Below are 17,034 nucleotides of genomic sequence, written 5' to 3'. Positions count from 1 at the left end.
CAGAAGAGTGATATTCTATCATTACTTCTTTATTTATTAATTGGAATACTTCTATAAAAAGAAATGTCCCCTCATCAATTATTTGGTTACATTGAAATATATTGCATGTAGTGAAGGCATGATAAATACTTGATTCTCTCCCTTTATTTATCAGTTTTCAATAAGTTGTTGGCTCCCTAGAATCCTCCAAAGGTAACACATGAGGTCCTAGCTATAGGCATTCAGAAAAAATGTGATTCTCATTTGCTCCTCTACCGATCTCGATACCCAGAGTCTGACTTAATAGGTATGGAAGAGGGCCTAGGATTCTGGTTTTGGTTTGTCTTTTTATCTCAAGGTAGTGCTTGAGCTGACAAGTTTAGGGAACATTACATTAGAATACATCTTTTTATACTTACTGTGACTATATACATCTGTGCTATTCTCCCACGCCATGGGGATCTCAAGTTTGCCCCCGTGTATCAGACTATTACATTGAGAGTCTACCTAGCACTGTAGTTACAGCACAGACTATGGAGTTAGACTGCTCGGGTCCAAATTTTAGCTCTGCCACTTACGAGCTTTGTCACCTTGGGGAAGTGAATTAATTACCTCTCTGCCTCAATGTTCTCATATATAAAATGAAAATGATAGTAGGATTCTCCTCATGGTTGTTTTGAGGACTAAATGAGCTAATATTGTGTTTAGAACAGTGTTTGGTAAAGATTTCTTAAATACATAATAAAGCTTATCTCCCTCTGGGATCATTTCTCCGAATATTTTGTTCATAAAAGCTAAGTTCAGTGGTTACTAATCTCATCATTATTATATTAATTGTCATTTATTGAATGTTTCATATATGCTAGGCATAATGGATTACCTATGTGCTCTAGTTCATTTAATCCTCGTATCAGTCCTACAAGATTAGCAGTATTATTTTCATTTTACACATCAGGAAGCTGAGTCTCCTGGAAGTTAAGTAACTTACCCAATGTAATAAGAGCTAATAAGCGATGGTATAAATGTGACATGTATTAAGGAGGCCACATGATGGTTAATCTAGAACTAGAATCTGCAGCTAAGCTCTCTGGGTTCAAATTCTGGCACTACCACTTTTTAGTTGTGCATCTTGGGCAAGTGACTTAACCTCTCTGTGTCTCAGTTTCCTTATCTGTAAAAAGAGAATAATAGTTATACCTACCTCATGGGTTATTATGAAGATTAAATGAGTTAATATTTGCAAAGCACATAAAATGTTGCCTAGCATATAATAAGCACTTTGTATGTACTAGCTGATTATTATTACTGCTATTAATTATTATCAATTGTTTTTATTAGTTTTGGTTTAAAGAAAAGGCAGCAGTAAGCAGGGAGGGAGGGAAGGTACTGATAAGGAAGGGAGTAAATGTATCTTAATAAATACATTAGCCTTCAGGAGGGGAGAAAAGGAGAGCTATCTCCACCACAAAGATGAACAGGTAGAAGATAATCAGTATCTAGGCGAAGGCAGATGATGAAACTCTTGGGAGATAGACTCACTCTTACAAGGTAGAAATCAAGATTATCCTTCAGGAATGAGGAAAAGAAGGTAGAATTGGAAGCCTGTGGAGGCAGGGGAAATTTGGACACACCTGGGGAGTAAGCCAGGGAACACACAATAGCCACAGCCAAGTTGAGTTCTGTCAGTTCTTGATTATAGCTCAGTTTCTCATGGCTAAGAAAAGTAATGTCTGGAGGAGGGGGGATCTCTGAGGGTGGAAGCAGCTCAGCAACCTAGTGAGGGCAGCGACTTTGGGCATGGTTGAATCAGATAGTTATGATGGTAAGTGGAATGAAGGAGCATCGAACAAGGAATGAGATGACTTGGGTTCATTTTTTTTTTTTTTTTGGAGACAGAGTCTCACTGTGTTGCCCGGGCTAGAGTGCCGTGGCGCCAGCCTAGCTCACAGCAACCTCAAACTCCTGGGCTCAAGCGATCCTCCTGTCTCAGCCTCCCGAGTAGCTGGGACTACAGGCATGCGCCACCATGCCCGGCTAATTTTTTTCTATATATTTTTAGTTGTCCCATTAATTTCTTTCTATTTTTAGTAGAGACGGGGTCTCGCTCTTGCTCAGGCTGGTCTCGAACTCCTGAGCTCAAACAATCCGCCCGTCTCGGCCTCCCAGAGTGCTAGGATTACAGGCGTGAGCCACCGCGCCCGGCCCAGATTCATTTTTTAACTCTACTATCAACTATCAACTCTACTTGCATGACCTCGAATAGGTCACTTGACCTTTGGGTCTTAAATAATTCAGTTGTGAAATGAGAGAGCTACATTAGTTTATCTCTAAAATTACTTCTAATTCCAGAATTTATGATCCTAAGGGGCTGATTCTGGAGTCTAGCTGCACAAGAAAGGAATCAGTTGAAATGCCAAGCATAGGAAAGTGATGGGAAGGCCCAGGCCCAGGGAGGTTGGGATGCAGGTTCAGTAAGAGTGAAGGTAGTTGTGGGGACTCAAGCCACTCAGCCTCAATCTCTCAATCTTTCTGCCTTTAAGATTTTTTTCTGCATTCAAAAAAAAAAAAATGTAAGACTAGTTTGTCTTTTTTTTTTCTAGCAGATATTATGGCTATTGAGAATTTAATAGACACACAAAACAGTAAATGTTATTATATTTATTTTAGTTTTACATATCTGAAATATTTAAGACATCAAAAATAAACTGCTTAGTTGTAGGGAGTTAGTTTTCTGCTTTTAAGCAGAAGATAACAAAAGAATATTTTATGCTTTCCTGTGCCCATAATAACATTACACTTTGGAGTAGCTAACTAGGTTGCTTGAACACGCTGTTACAGAACTGGTTAATCCATAATTCAGCAGGTTCTTGGCTTCCAAGTTGTCTTATTGACAAGCCTGAAGAAAGTGGATGGAACTAATTAGCACTCAGCATTATAAAATAGGAAGAATTAAATAAAGCAGCTTCAATATTAAACTCAGACCCCTATGAAGATATTCCCTTTAGTTATGGGGATTTTGAAATGATGGACAGGCTAAACCAAAACTCATAATCCTATTACAGTCTCCTACACCCACCTAATAAGCTTCAAGAGCCGTTTCCTTAGAGTCCGGGATATTGCCATCTTCCTCCAGGCTTTCCTGTATATAGCTTATAAATTCTTTACTGTTCCTACTAAATACTTTGTTATTTAAAATAGCATAAAAGAGAGTATATAAGTATATATACATATTGATGCATTTTGACTGTAATAATACTCTTGGCCTGTAGGGAACTTCAAATTATTAATAATTTCAGAGGAAAGCGTTTTAAGAGAAAAGCTCCAGGCTTAGCTGTAATGAGGCATTTGAAAAGGAGGAGGGGGTATGTTTATGTGTGTAATGAAAATATTGAGCCCTTTGGGATGGTATGAACCATAGTGTACTAATAAATGATCTTTCCATTTCAGTGTTCCAGCAGACATCTTTGTACCCCTGACGTCCCCTTGCAAAATGCCTTTAGCTCACATTTTCTTTTAAATATTTCTATCTCCTGACATTTGTTAATGGGGGTGGGGGTGCAACAGGGTAAATCTGATGGAGAATGGAGGACAATACTAAGAAGCAGACAAAGTTGGTGGCTTGAAATAATGAGCCCATTTTCAGCTGAGCCGTGTGGTTCAAATGAATTAATTAACCCCTTACAAGCATTTGTCTGACTATCCTAATTCTCATTCAGTTCAATGAGTTTTATAATTATCATTTAACTAAATAGCACTAAAAACTGTTTATATCCTGACATTAAGGAATCTTTGTAGAATTCTTTTCCTATAAATCATCTGAAGTTGTTTACAATTTGCAGTAGTCTTATTTTTCTTCTGGTTTGTGCTCAGGTTGTTTTGCTATTTTAAAAAATATTTTCAGGGTGATAATTATAGGATATGCTCTAGAGTTTGGTTAGGTTTGTAAGGGTAAAGGACCTCAGTAAAGAACATTTTCACATGTTAATCGAAAGAATATAGATTTAAGCTATTATCTATCATGTTAAACAAAATGAATCCAATGATGCTAAATGGATATAGAATGATTAATTACTCATTCTTAAGACCTGTGCCATTTAGTTCCTGATGATAAGATGGCGATAAAGCACTTGTACCCAGAAAGAGAGAAATGAGAGTATTGTGTGACAATGCTGGAAAACAGTGTGAGAACCCTAGAAAAATATGTTTGGGATGGGAAGTATCTGGGACCTCCCCTACCTTATATGCTCTGTATATGTAAATGCTTTTAATTTTCATACTAAAAGTTAAAGTACATTTTACTTAATTAAGCCTCTTCTGATTGCAAGGAACAAAAAAGCTGTTTAAACTGGGTGTTTATTGAAGAGATACAGAGGCTCAAGGGAATTCAGGGCGGGAAATATCCTACGTCTAGACCTAGGTCCCTGGCAATGGGATCTTTGCTCTCCTTTCAAGGTGTCTTTTAGGCTCCTCCGCAGCATGAGTTCATGGGCCTTTAACCTAGGGCTTAAAGGGACACTTTACTTACCCTGGTCTAACCGCCCCTTCTACTTCCTGCCAAAGATTCTTGGTTCCCAGTTCTACATTCCTATGAGAGGAATGTCATTTGGCTCCTTTTGTTTTTCTTTTTTTGCACGAGGCCCCACATCCCTGATGAGCCTACGATGCCTCCCCTTTAGATCAGGTGTCTCTCCTGGTTCAATCAGTTATTACTATTTGTGTTACAGGGTAACTAATTTAATTCTCACAACAACCCTATTAGATACTCCCTTTTAGAGAGGGGGAAACTGAGGCAAGAAGAGGTTAAGTAACATTTTCAAGGTCATGTAATTCCAGAGTCTGTGCTGAGTTAGATCTGTTTTCTAGTCCCTGACCTATTACTATGTGAGTGACTTGAAGTGAATCACTTCATCTCCCTGGGCATTCAGCCATTCCATGAACAGTATAAAAATTATTTTTCTGACTTTTTAAATTGACAAACTAAAGGGAAGAATAGAAGCCCAACAACCCATTGTCATAGGGCTTACTTCGTTACACAGAATAGATACTCAAACTGGAGTGACGAGGGATTTATTCAAGGATATGATAGGCAACCTTTTGGACATCCAAGAATAGGAAAAACAGTCAGACCATAGAGTGCCTTGGACTGGAACTGAAATTGAAAAGTTAGAAGTATAAGTTGTTTTCTCTGTCTTTCCATGGTCTCACTCATCTCTGTCTCCTCTTTTTCTCCATCAATTTCCTTTGTTTGAACATGACTACCACAACTGTGATACAGCCTATCTTCATGTGTCATTGATCTCTCTCTGATCTCATTGATCTCTCTGAACTCTCTGAGTTCAAATTCTTATGGCAGAATCTGACTGGTCCAGCCCACCCTGTGAATTTCTTCCCCTTGAGTCACGTGTCCAACCTGTGGCCAATCAGCCAGGGCAGGGATAAGATCACATGGTAAATAGGACTGCTACCTGTTCCAGGAACTGTACAAAAGAGCAGATTCTCTGAGGTATGGGAAGAGCTGGCAAACAAACTATTTGCTACACCCTTAATCCTAGCACTCTAACACTGTTTTTAAACATATTGTGTATTTCTCCACAAATCATCATTTTGGCTACATAGATACATTTTAAGCACTTTTCTGTGTACTAGTTACTTTACTAGGACTTTATTAGGTACAGGGCCTCCATTTCCTGATCTGTAAAATGAACTATCCTGTCTTGCTTTAGAATTCTCTCTCTCTCTCTCTCTGACACACACACACACACACACACACACACACATGAATGTTTATGCATTTATCTATATTTTACTGAACACAGTTGGCCCTCCATATCCATGGAGTCTACTTTCATAGATTCAACCAACCATGGGTCAGAAATATTTCTTAAAATATTGTGTGTGTACTAAACATGTATAGACTTTTTTTTCACATAATCATTCCCTAAACAATACAGTATAACAACTTTTACATAGTGTCTACATTGTATTAGGTATTATAAGTAATTGAGAGATGATTTAAAGTATAGGGGAGGATGTGCATAGGTTATATGCAAATACTTTGCCCTTTAACATAAAGGACTTGAGCATCCATAGATTTTTGTAACTGCAGGAGGTCCTGGAACCAATCCTCCATGGATACTGAGGGACAACTGTATACTCTATTGCTTTTGTTACCAGACCAACCAGAATTTATTTATCCGACTAAGTGTTCAGCAGTGCCTTAAATTTGAGCAAGAGAAGAAATTCAGTATCATTTCTTTGTAGTTACATCTACTGTTTAACAAAACTTTAGTATTAGAAGGCTTATTTAACCAGGTTATTTATCTCCTTGGCTCTGAAATATTTGTCTGTTTTCCAAAACTCAAATCTAATATCAAAGGTCAAAGATTTGCTGTCATCAAAACTATTCAAAATAATGTGAGGCCTCCTCTAAAAATATCCCAAAGAAGCACTTCTTAAATGTTTCATGCAATGATAGAATCATTACTTGATTCTGTAGCTCCCGAAGCAACTACATCGAAGAGGACAGATCTTATTTACCAACATATGTAGGTTGTTTAAAAAATCATGCATAGTTAAGAAAATAATCAGGGGAAGATGGTAGATAAGAAAAACCACCAGCCAGAGTGTCTTTGCAAGAAAGATAGATTGTAGATGAAACCGAAAGAAACAAACAGGCAGACAAACATAGATCGGATGAGGGTAGGAAGGAAGTGCCTGAAACTACAGGGGACTCCACAGAAGAAGTTGCAGAGCCGAACTGGAAGGAGAAAGGCCTCGGCAGGGTCTAAACCCCAAGACGCTTGGAGACCAGTGACAAGGGTAGGTGGAGCCTTTCGATTTCCCCTCCCTTGCATCTCGGACTGCTGGTGGCTCTTGAGCGGCTGGAGAGACCTGCCAACACCAGCCCAGAGACAGCCACCGCCAGTGAGCAGTGGCCTCTTGCGGACAGGGCACTGGGCTCCCAGCACCCTTGGGGCACATCCTGCCCCACAGACCTGAGCCCCAGCAGGCACCATGTTGCTTTATTCTCCCCTTCCCCTTCCCTGCCTGGGGCTACTGAGAGAGACAATTTAGCCACCACCCGGAGACATCCACAGAGAACGGGACCTTTCCTTTTGGGGCCCTACAGCGGACTGAGGGGCACTCAGACTGTGAGCTCCCTACCCGCCAGCCCTCCCAGGTGCTGCTTGCCTGGGGACTCCAGCAGGGAAAATCCGAAGCAGAGAGGACTCTTCCACACTATATACCTTAGGTCTTAAAATATAATTCCTCCAGAAAAGTGTGGAAACCAGTATACCCTCTATTAGAAAGAAGGAAGACTTTGTGCATTTATTTCAAATCTTTGTATAACAACAAAAAGGAATTAGCCTATTTAATATGACTAGTTTTCTAGAAATAACAAGTGACTTACTTTGGAATTAAAAGAGGATCGTGGGACTTTAGTGCATGGAAGCTGTAGTTCACATATAAAACTTCTGAAACCACTTTTATGATGGACTTTTCATATCTCGTATTCTCAAATTAAGTAAAACATTTATTGCTCTAAATCTGAGATAAAGGGTGTGTTCATCAGATTATGCTGCTTATGTAGAATTCTAATTTTAGCTTTAAATGGTCTTTCATTCCTCTTAGAAACTAGACTGATTAATCTGGACTACTTTTTTCTTTAAAAGTTACCACAGAAATGAAGATATTTTTATCTACAGGAAAAAAAAGTATATGTATATGTATATATATACACACACAGCACTTTTCTCACATCACTTCTTAAATAAAGTATATTTAATACAATGATTTTGAATTTGTCAGCAGAAATACATATAAATATACCTACACATACACACACACACACACACACACACGCACACACACACACTCAAGCTACACAGCTACCACAGTAAGATAACCTCTAAACACCAACATGAAACGAGGCAAGCACCAACAGATTTGGTAAATCTACTTTTCTGAACCTCAGCTACCCTCTCTGGGTGGACTTCATTTGTACAGGACATATTTTTTAGTGAATCACAATCCTGACCCATTCCTGCCCCTGCCTTATGTCTGATCTTCCCTGTTGTACATTTATAAGCTGGCTCTAATGGCCAAGGAAGAAACGGAAAAGTAAAATAACTATAAGATGAACATTAGATTTTTAAAAAACTTTAACATCAAAATATATTTCACCGTATACAGGGGAATAAGCAAATAATTTGCATATGCACTTGTGTCTGTCTGATGTTTTCATATACCATCATTTACCCCTTTGGAAAACTCTAGCAGAAACCCTGTATTTTCCGTGGGGATACACAATTAGATGCTTAATCTAAACCTGGAACAATGTGGTTTGAGCTGATTTGCAGAAGGGCTATAAAAGCTGAGAAATCAGTTTGACAACATTCCTGCTGGGATTGGCCTGCAATAAATGTTCACAGTGGTATTTGGAGGCCATGCCACTTTAGTCAGATCACCAGGGTTTAGGAGATGATGCCTACAGTAAAACTTGAGTTCACTGCCTATCAGGGAATGTGCGAAGGCTCCCAGGCTGAAGGTTCATTAGGTCAGTCTGTAAGAGCTGTCAATCAGACCAAGCTGTTAGGGGAATACTTTTTTAAAAAACAGATAGAAGCAAAATTTTCCCGCTTAGGATTTTTCCACAGTGTATCCCTGCTGCCATCACACTGTCCACACCAGGGACAGCTCTTGCTGGAGAGTAGAATACTAGGCCATTATAATGTTCTGAATGTCAGCCTTTGGCCACTGTCACTTATGAACATGGCTGCTGCTCTAAGTAATCATGCTCTATTACTAAGTGGTCACCTAGGATGCATAGGATAAAATGGTTGTTAAACTACACAGGTCTTTAAGGACATAGGGACTTGTGTCATAATCATTTGCCCCAGTATCTTACCATGGTGATGGAAACAGAAAGTGCTGAGATGTTTCTTGATCTTAACTGAACATCAAGAACAGAAAGAACTGTGTCAATCTAGCGTATATATGGCCTTTACCACCCCATTCCCCATACCTCTTGGCCTAACAAAATTTGGCAAAATCATTCCCTGTATTTCTTCCATTTTGTCAAGTGTGTATTGTTTTATATCTAGCAAGCCTAGATTATGTTTGATTTTGGTATATCTATTTGTCGAGCATGACTAAAATAGTTCAAAGGACTTTTTTTTTTTTTTTGAGACAGAGTCTCACTCTTTTGCCCGGGCTAGAGTGAGTGCCGTGGCGTTAGCCTAGCTCACAGCAACCTCAAACTCCTGGGCTCAAGCAATCCTTCTGCCTCAACCTCCTGAGTAGCTGGGACTACAGGCATGCGCCGCCATGCCCGGCTAATTTTTTTCTATGTATTTTTAGTTGTCCAGATAATTTCTTTCTATTGTTAGTAGAGACGGGGTCTCACTCTTGCTCAGGCTGGTCTCGAACTCCTGAGCTCAAACAATCCGCCCGCCTCGGCCTCTCAAAGGACTTTTAAAAAATGGATTATAACTTATAAAGGAAACCAAGAGGGTTTGGGGATACATGGTTTATTAAGTTTTGTGTGAACATTTTATTTAACACTAATACATTAGTTAATATTTATTAACCATTTAGATGATTGTGGTACTGAGAGTATATCCATGTGACAAATCACTAAATCAAAATGCAGGTAATCTGTTGTTCATACCTGTTGTAACTGGAACAGACTGACAGATGACACAGTTGACCACACCACATATGCAAGAAGCCCTGGTAGGATGATCAAAATAAACAGTTCAGCTATGAAAACATCAAATTGATGATGGCATGTAGGCTCTAGTTACTAGCATTATCAATAGAAAGTGAATAAATAATAAAAAGCAAATTATAGTTTTCGTTTGTCTCTTATTTTAATTAGCCAGATTCAGCTACAATTATATTTATGAATCTATATTCATTTCTAATATTAATATTTAGAGTTAATTACTTCTTCATGAAACAATACTCTTCCCAGAATGGAGATTTAGAAAATCTGTTCCATTAAACATCAGTTGATTTTCTTTCCAGGTGGCATCCATTAGGACAAACGCCATGAAAAGGCCACTGACCAAAATGTTGATTCCCTGGCTGACACCTGGAAGAAAAATAAACTTATGTTTAATGGAGTAGACTGTCTAAATCCCTGTTTTGAGAAGAGTGCGCATTCATGAATATGTATTCATTGCTGCATTCAATGGATTCTAGTATTGAAGGACATCCGTATCATAGAAAGTAGCATCTATTCATTAACTTACTACTTTCCAAAGAAATAAGCAAGAATGCAGCTTGAGATGGAGTGTTGGCAGTAACCAGTTCATTCCTTTATTATGTGACACATTCATCATGACCTGCATGATAACCAGTGAAGTAAAACTGTGATTTGTGTATGGTCTAATTTTTTGAAATATTCCTTTTAAGTTACTGTAGCACAATCCCAAACCGATACTATAAATGAACTATTCATGATTTTGTCTTATTCAGTGTTCTAGGTACATTATAATATCTATTTATTTATCTACACATTTCAAAGAATTTTTCTCTTTATTTCCTTTCCACGGTGGTAAATCATCCCTGTACAACAAGGGCTAGTCCAAGACCAGCTACATAAATGGCCTGAGTGCTGTTTTAAATAGGATTGGGTGATTGTACAACATGACTTTTTAAGATAATCAAATGGTAAAAGTTTCTAGTAGAAATATGATATTCATTTCACCCAGTCCTCTTTTCTTTCTGCCCAAGGCTCTCTGGTAAAATGTATGCTACATGCCCCTTAATACTGACTTCATGACAGTTGACTATAGATATATATATATATACTCTGGAAGAAAATACAGACTTGGGAAGAAAACAGATATATATTCTGCAATGAATATGTCCAGCTCCCATTCATTCGATACTATATGCATACTATATAGTGCACAACATTCTGCCAGGCATTAAGCAGGATGCAAAAGATGTCTAAGACATGATCCCTGTCTTCTGAATGTTTTCATTATATAAATGTATACTGTTGATTATCGAAGTGACTATTATGTAAACTAAAGACAAAAGCCACAAGAGTTGCTGTGTTTTTGCCAGTTATTAGCCCCATATGTAGCACATATATATGCAATATATTATATATAATTTCAGCATATATAATATAAATTAATCAACATTTCCAAGACCTTCACTAACTTGAAACACCCAGAAGTAACCTAGGTGTTTTAATAGAGTGCTTGCAAATAGCTAGGATAGTAATTACATTTTTCTGTCTTTGCATGTATGAGATTTGTGCATTCAGGCTTGTGCAAATATGTTTATAGCGTATACCTAAACCCCTGATCATTTAAGCTGTCCTCTGTGGATCTCAACCCTTCAGATATGATTCATAACAATGTGATTTTTTTTAACCTACTGGTATTTTACTATTAGGATATTTTAGGAATCTTGTGAATTATGTACCTGGAAATATAAATTTGATTTTATTATTAATTCATTCAGAAATCATTTATTGGGCAACAGCACTACTGCATGTACATTTATTAGCAAGCAAAAATAGAATATTTAGAGATAATGCGATATAATGAAGATTTCAAGCCTGTGTAAAAAGAATCATGCAATAGACTCAGCTCCAAAGCATGTGAAATATTCAGGTTAAGAACAGAACTGCAGGAAGCACTCCTAAGGCCATGGGAACTGCTATGTACAAAAGTGGTATGCTTATTCTAGCTCAGAGAGGCTATCAAATATATTATTTACTGAGGAAGCCTCATTTTAACGCTGAATAGAGAGGTACGAATGACATATTCTTTACAAGTGGCAGTATTGGTATCACAGCATTCCAAGGGTGTGAGAACGAGTTTAGAAATGGACTGAGAAAAAGCAAAGAATATTTCTTAACGTTGCAGGAAATAGAGGTACTGCTAGGACAATTATATTTCCCTCTGGTTTTTCCTCACTGTTCATTTTCCCCGTCACCAAGGACCCTGCCTTCTAAGAAGTGGACTATGGCTGAGAGAACATTATAATGAGAAAGTGAAAGTGGAGAAGGCAGGTGCATATTTGGATTGAGGAAGAATGGGAGGCTCAAGGGGTGCCTCCTATAGTAGTTGGTCGTTAACTAGCACTACCCCCAATAACCACAGAAGAAAGGTCACACACAACCAGGCCTGTTCCCTCTTTTATGCTCACTTACCTTGCCTGGGTCCTTTACCCTGCAAATGACAACTTTGTGCCTGCTGCTAAGGGTCATTGCCCTAAAACAGTTGAGTTGGAGTTCGCAATGAAGAAAGAACAAAGGAATTTAACATTTATTGAATGTCTACTATTTGCTAGGCACTGTGCGAGGTGTCATATGTATACCATCTCATTGCATCTTCACAATACTCCTGAACATTAGGTTTTATTTTCCAAGTTTACAGGTGGAGGAATGGAGGGTTAGAGAAGTTAAGTAGCTTGGCCAAGGTCACAGCTGGTGAATGTTTGAATCAGAATCTGAACACCGGTTTGTGTAATTCCAAACTGCATGCTGTTTCCTTTCAATGTTCCCTTGCACTTAGGGGCTCATGCAAGAGATTTACGAGTTCACTCAGATTTCCTTTGGTCATAGGGCTAGGAACACTTGTAGGTGAATTTTTAGTTCTTACCTCAGATAAGACTTGTAACACTACTACAGTTTTAAAGAATGAGTGAGTAATTTGTGGACATATTCATTGGAATACTTTTAAGAGTTTTCAAATCATAGAGTCGAAAATTCATGCTGTGCTCTAGGCATTATTGATCCTGAGCCATCTCATGCAGGTAGATATAAATCCTTTTTTTAAAGATCTCTGGCGAAAAAGCAGTCCAGGCTTTTCTACAGTAATTTACCTCATCTCTGAAAAGGCTTACAGATAGGTGTATGCACATTGCTAGGACCAATGACATAATGCCTAGTTCCAATGAATCAAGCCAATAAAATAATAATCCCTTTTAAAAGTATAATCTTCAAAGGGTTTCTGAAACTTACTTAAAGGAAGTTTATGTGATTTTGCCATTTCTTCAGGAAAGACAGATATATTTGAATATTTAAATGATCAGGCCTAGGGTGGGTGACAAAGAGATTTTTATTTCGCATTTGGATTCCCTTTATGGTTTAAATCACAGATCTTTACCTTAAAGGTAAATGAAGGAAATGTTGAGAACTGACATAATTTTTTACATTACCACAGTTTTCTGAGAGCTTTACTCTTCAGTGTGAGTATCCTGTATCTTATCCTGTATTATAATTGTTTGCTTGTGTGTCCTTCTAACAAGATTGTGAGCAATTAGAGGGCAAGGACTGTGCCTTACTCATCACAGTATCTCCAGTGTTTAGCATAATACTTGACACACAGAAATGATCAATAATTATCTACTGAGTGAATGAGTTAATTTCTCCAATTGATTCTGCTGAAACAGGCCTTTCACCTACTTTCCCACAAATACAACCTGCTAATTCACATTTCTCTATCCTGGTTCGTATTATTTCTCTCACCTAGAGTGCTATTTCCTACTCTTCTCCACTTATATAAGTCCAACTATTACAGTTCTTCCTGGCACAATTATTTTTTTTTTTGACCGTCCTAAATTGTTCATTAGGTATGAATTTTACAAACATTACTTATATTAGCGGTAACGGTGGAGCTGGAGAGTATTGCGCCTTCTCCAAGCTGCGCGGCGAGAACCACCAATAGTGTGGTGGAACTTATGGCCCTTTCCAAGGCCACGGCTCTTGCGGCCTGCAGATGTCAGCCCACGCATCTCCCTGTGCCTGTGGACCGGTTTGGTGATCCACTGGGTGTCAGGATTTCTTCTGATAGCTTTATGGAATGGATCAATGAGGATAACCTCAAAAAATTTGTACGTGGAATCTTCACCAACCCAGTAAGAATTCAGGACTCTTAGAGCTCCCCAGTGGCGTCCAGCTCGCTCCTCGGCAACAGACCGAAGGCTTCGAGCAAACTTTAGCTGGTTAACACCATGATGGACAGGCTTGCCATAGGTTGCGCCCTTAGGAACTGGGCGTTTGCGGCCACCACGGCGCACACGAATCCTATATGACATAACCTTGCTTGGCCTTGTAGCCCAGTCTGCGCGCTTTATCCGGTCGGGTGGGGTGGGGAGCCCTGTGGAGCGCAGAGAGCTGGCGGTACTGCCAGCAGCGGACCCTCAGAAGGAAGCGCATCACATCAGACTGCTTCTTCCTCCATAGCTCCTGGATATACTTGTATGCACCCATCTTGGCTTACCTGATGGCTGCCGCCAGTCAGAAAGGAAAGAGCCTTTTTTTCCCTGGCACAATTATTTGCTACATGACTCCTGTTCTGGCTATTCTAGCTCTCACAGAGTCATGTCCTCCTCAGACCCCAAATCTTTTAGCCCCTATGTGCTATCCCGCACACTTAGCCCATTATTATGTGCTGTTTTATATTATTTGCCAATCTTTTCATGGTTTTGTTTTTGTTTCCCCAACCAGTATGAAAAGGGGCCACATTTTATACCATCTTTTCTCCCTTTCATGATGACTTAAATGTAGAATAGACCAGGGGATAACAAACTATAGCCTACAGGCTAAATCCAGCCCCAAATCTAAGATTGTTTCTTATGGTTTTAAATGATTAGAAAACAACCCCAAGAAAAATAATGTTTTGTGACATGAAAATTATATGAAATTCAACTTTCCATAAATAAAGTTTTTTGGAACATAACCACATCCATTCATTTATGTATTATCTATGGCTGCTTTGGGGCTACAGCAGCAGACTTGAGCAATTGTGACGGAGATCCTATGGCCCACAAAGCCTAAAATATTTACTACCTGACCCTTTACAGAGAAAGTTTCCTGACTGCTGGAGTAGACCATCAATGAGTACTTACTGATTAAATAATTCATTATCTTATGACTATTCCATTATGAAACTAGATACTTAGAAAGTACTGGTAATTATGCTGTCTTGCCTTATATAAAGAAAAATAATAATGAAAGCAACCTTTGGAGCACGGATGATTCTTGTCTTTTAGTTAATGACGTATAAAAATTTTCATTTTCTCCTCCTCTAATAAACTGACTTATAGTTCCCTTAGCAGTTTGAAACCTTTTCAACATATGTAGACCCTCTTCCTGCAGAGATTTCTAAGAACAGGGTAGATTATTATCATTCCGGGATGGACTAGATAACCTCTAGTATTGTACAGCCCAATGATTTCTTGAATCTCCTCTAAATGTAAACCTTGCTTTATTAGAAATGAGAAATCTGATTTGTGAAAATGAAGTCTCCTCATCCCCAATAACTCCTTGAGTCTCCTTTGCCAGGACCTTCCCCACCCTTCATTTTTGGTTTAATCTAGTTTTTTTAATTAAATATGAGATAATTAAAGTTCACAGAGTTTAAACCCAGCAGGTTTGATTTAGTGATAAAAATCTGTGGTTTGTCAGCTTTTGAAGACATAATCCTGGCTTCAGCTTTATCTGACAGGTAGTCAGCCTAGCAGGTCTGAGAATGAAAACCAGAGCATCTCATCTTTTCAGGCATGACTTGCTATTTATCTTCCGAGGCATAATTTACAATTACCCTATAGAAAATGGGGAGTTAAATAAGTAGAAAAGGCCCCCTTTCACTTTGGCACACTTAATTCAGTCAGTATGCAATCGTTGGTGACTAGGCCTACAAAGTGGACCGGTATATTTCAAATGAGGGGAAAATCCCCCAAACATGGCTTATTTGATTAGTGTAAATTATTCCTTCACTCACTGAATATGTGAAGTATGTAAATTTAGTCCTGCTGTCAAAAGGTAGCTCTGTGCCATTAGCTTCTGCAGCAGACAAGGCCTGCTGCATCCTGTACTGCATTTTCAGAGAGAGAATGCTAATGACAGCTTGAGCAATTGCCTTAATGAGCTAGAAAGGTGTTCTTTTTTATTCGTGTTTAGCTACTTAGAGTCATCTGAAATAAGATCATCTATAGATATTACAGAGTGAAAAAAGGTATGGGTTATCTTACTAATGTGTTTCTCCAAGCATACTAAGAATGAACCATCAATCAGTTATTTGCCAAGAAAATAGTTCATCGTGCTGTATAGGTGATACACCATCTTGAAATGCAAGTTTAGATTCTAATTATCATGCTAGCTAAGTAAATATAGTTGTGAAGTTGCATCTCTAGGTCATTTTGGGAAATACTGTAGGGCTTCCCAAGCTGATCACAAAATAGCATTAGTATTATAAACCTAAAGTGAACAGCATAACCCATTTTTTAAAAAATAAAGCTCTTATAGTACACAGTTTGAAACCTTTTCAACATATGTAGAACAAGTCATCAGGAAAATGTTAGAAATCTACCTATGTGCATCATCTTATATGTAAAATTTAGCTCAATTGCAGCTTTACTTTGTGTTATTAATAGAACCCAACACATTAATATTAATATTTAAGACAAATTTCCTAATCATCTGTCTTTCATCCTAAATGAAATGTCCATATTTTCTCATTAATTTTAGTCTGTTTAAAGATAAATCACATCACATTAACATAAATATTGAAAAAGTCATGTTCAAATTTTGGTTAAAGTCATGAAATACATACCCATAATTGACTATGATGTTTTCATATTTGGTTATAAATTGTAGCTGTACTTTCCACATGGAGTCAAGAGGAGTAGTGATTTAACACATTAGTGGTGGAAAAGTTTAAGTTTACACTTAAGCCACTCCCCCAGCCAAGGATTTACCTAACAAACTAGCAAAGTTCAGTTTGGGCTTGTGTTAACAAAATAGCAAAAGTATAGGCACTCTAAACTAAAGATCCTTTCTGCCCCCATTATGTACAATCCATGTCTGCATCTTGCCTAATTTTAATTAAATTGTATGTCTTCTGGGTCTGAAGACTGAAATTCTGAGATTTAACCAATATTTAAGAGCTTAAAAAGTGCTTTTTGTGGCCGGGCGCGGTGGCTCACGCCTTTAATCCTAGCTCTCTGGGAGGCCGAGGCGGGCGGATTGTTTGAGCTCAGGAGTTCAAAACCAGCCTGAGCAAGAGCGAGACCCCGTCTCTA

The 17,034-nt window shown here is 38.4% G+C and overlaps 2 protein-coding genes across 2 annotated transcripts in view; one reads left to right on the top strand and one right to left on the bottom strand.

Moving 5' to 3' along the window:
• The window catches only part of DIAPH2 (diaphanous-related formin 2), a 914,924-nt gene that overhangs the window by 789,201 nt on the left and 108,689 nt on the right, over positions 1 to 17,034 (top strand). The gene's annotated exons all lie outside the window — the stretch shown is intronic.
• On the bottom strand, positions 13,548 to 14,259 carry LOC105814941 (60S ribosomal protein L15-like). The gene is given in 2 exon segments (XM_012650059.1): positions 13,548 to 14,041; positions 14,043 to 14,259. Coding segments are annotated over 2 exon segments (612 nt in total). The 5' UTR covers positions 14,222 to 14,259; the 3' UTR covers positions 13,548 to 13,608.

The sequence above is a fragment of the Propithecus coquereli genome, unplaced genomic scaffold (assembly GCF_000956105.1).
Source record: "Propithecus coquereli isolate 6110/MARCELLA unplaced genomic scaffold, Pcoq_1.0 Scaffold31, whole genome shotgun sequence".
Taxonomy (NCBI): Eukaryota; Metazoa; Chordata; class Mammalia; order Primates; family Indriidae; genus Propithecus; species Propithecus coquereli.
Note: the sequence above shows the minus strand (reverse complement) of the source record. Positions and strands in the feature narration are given on the sequence as shown.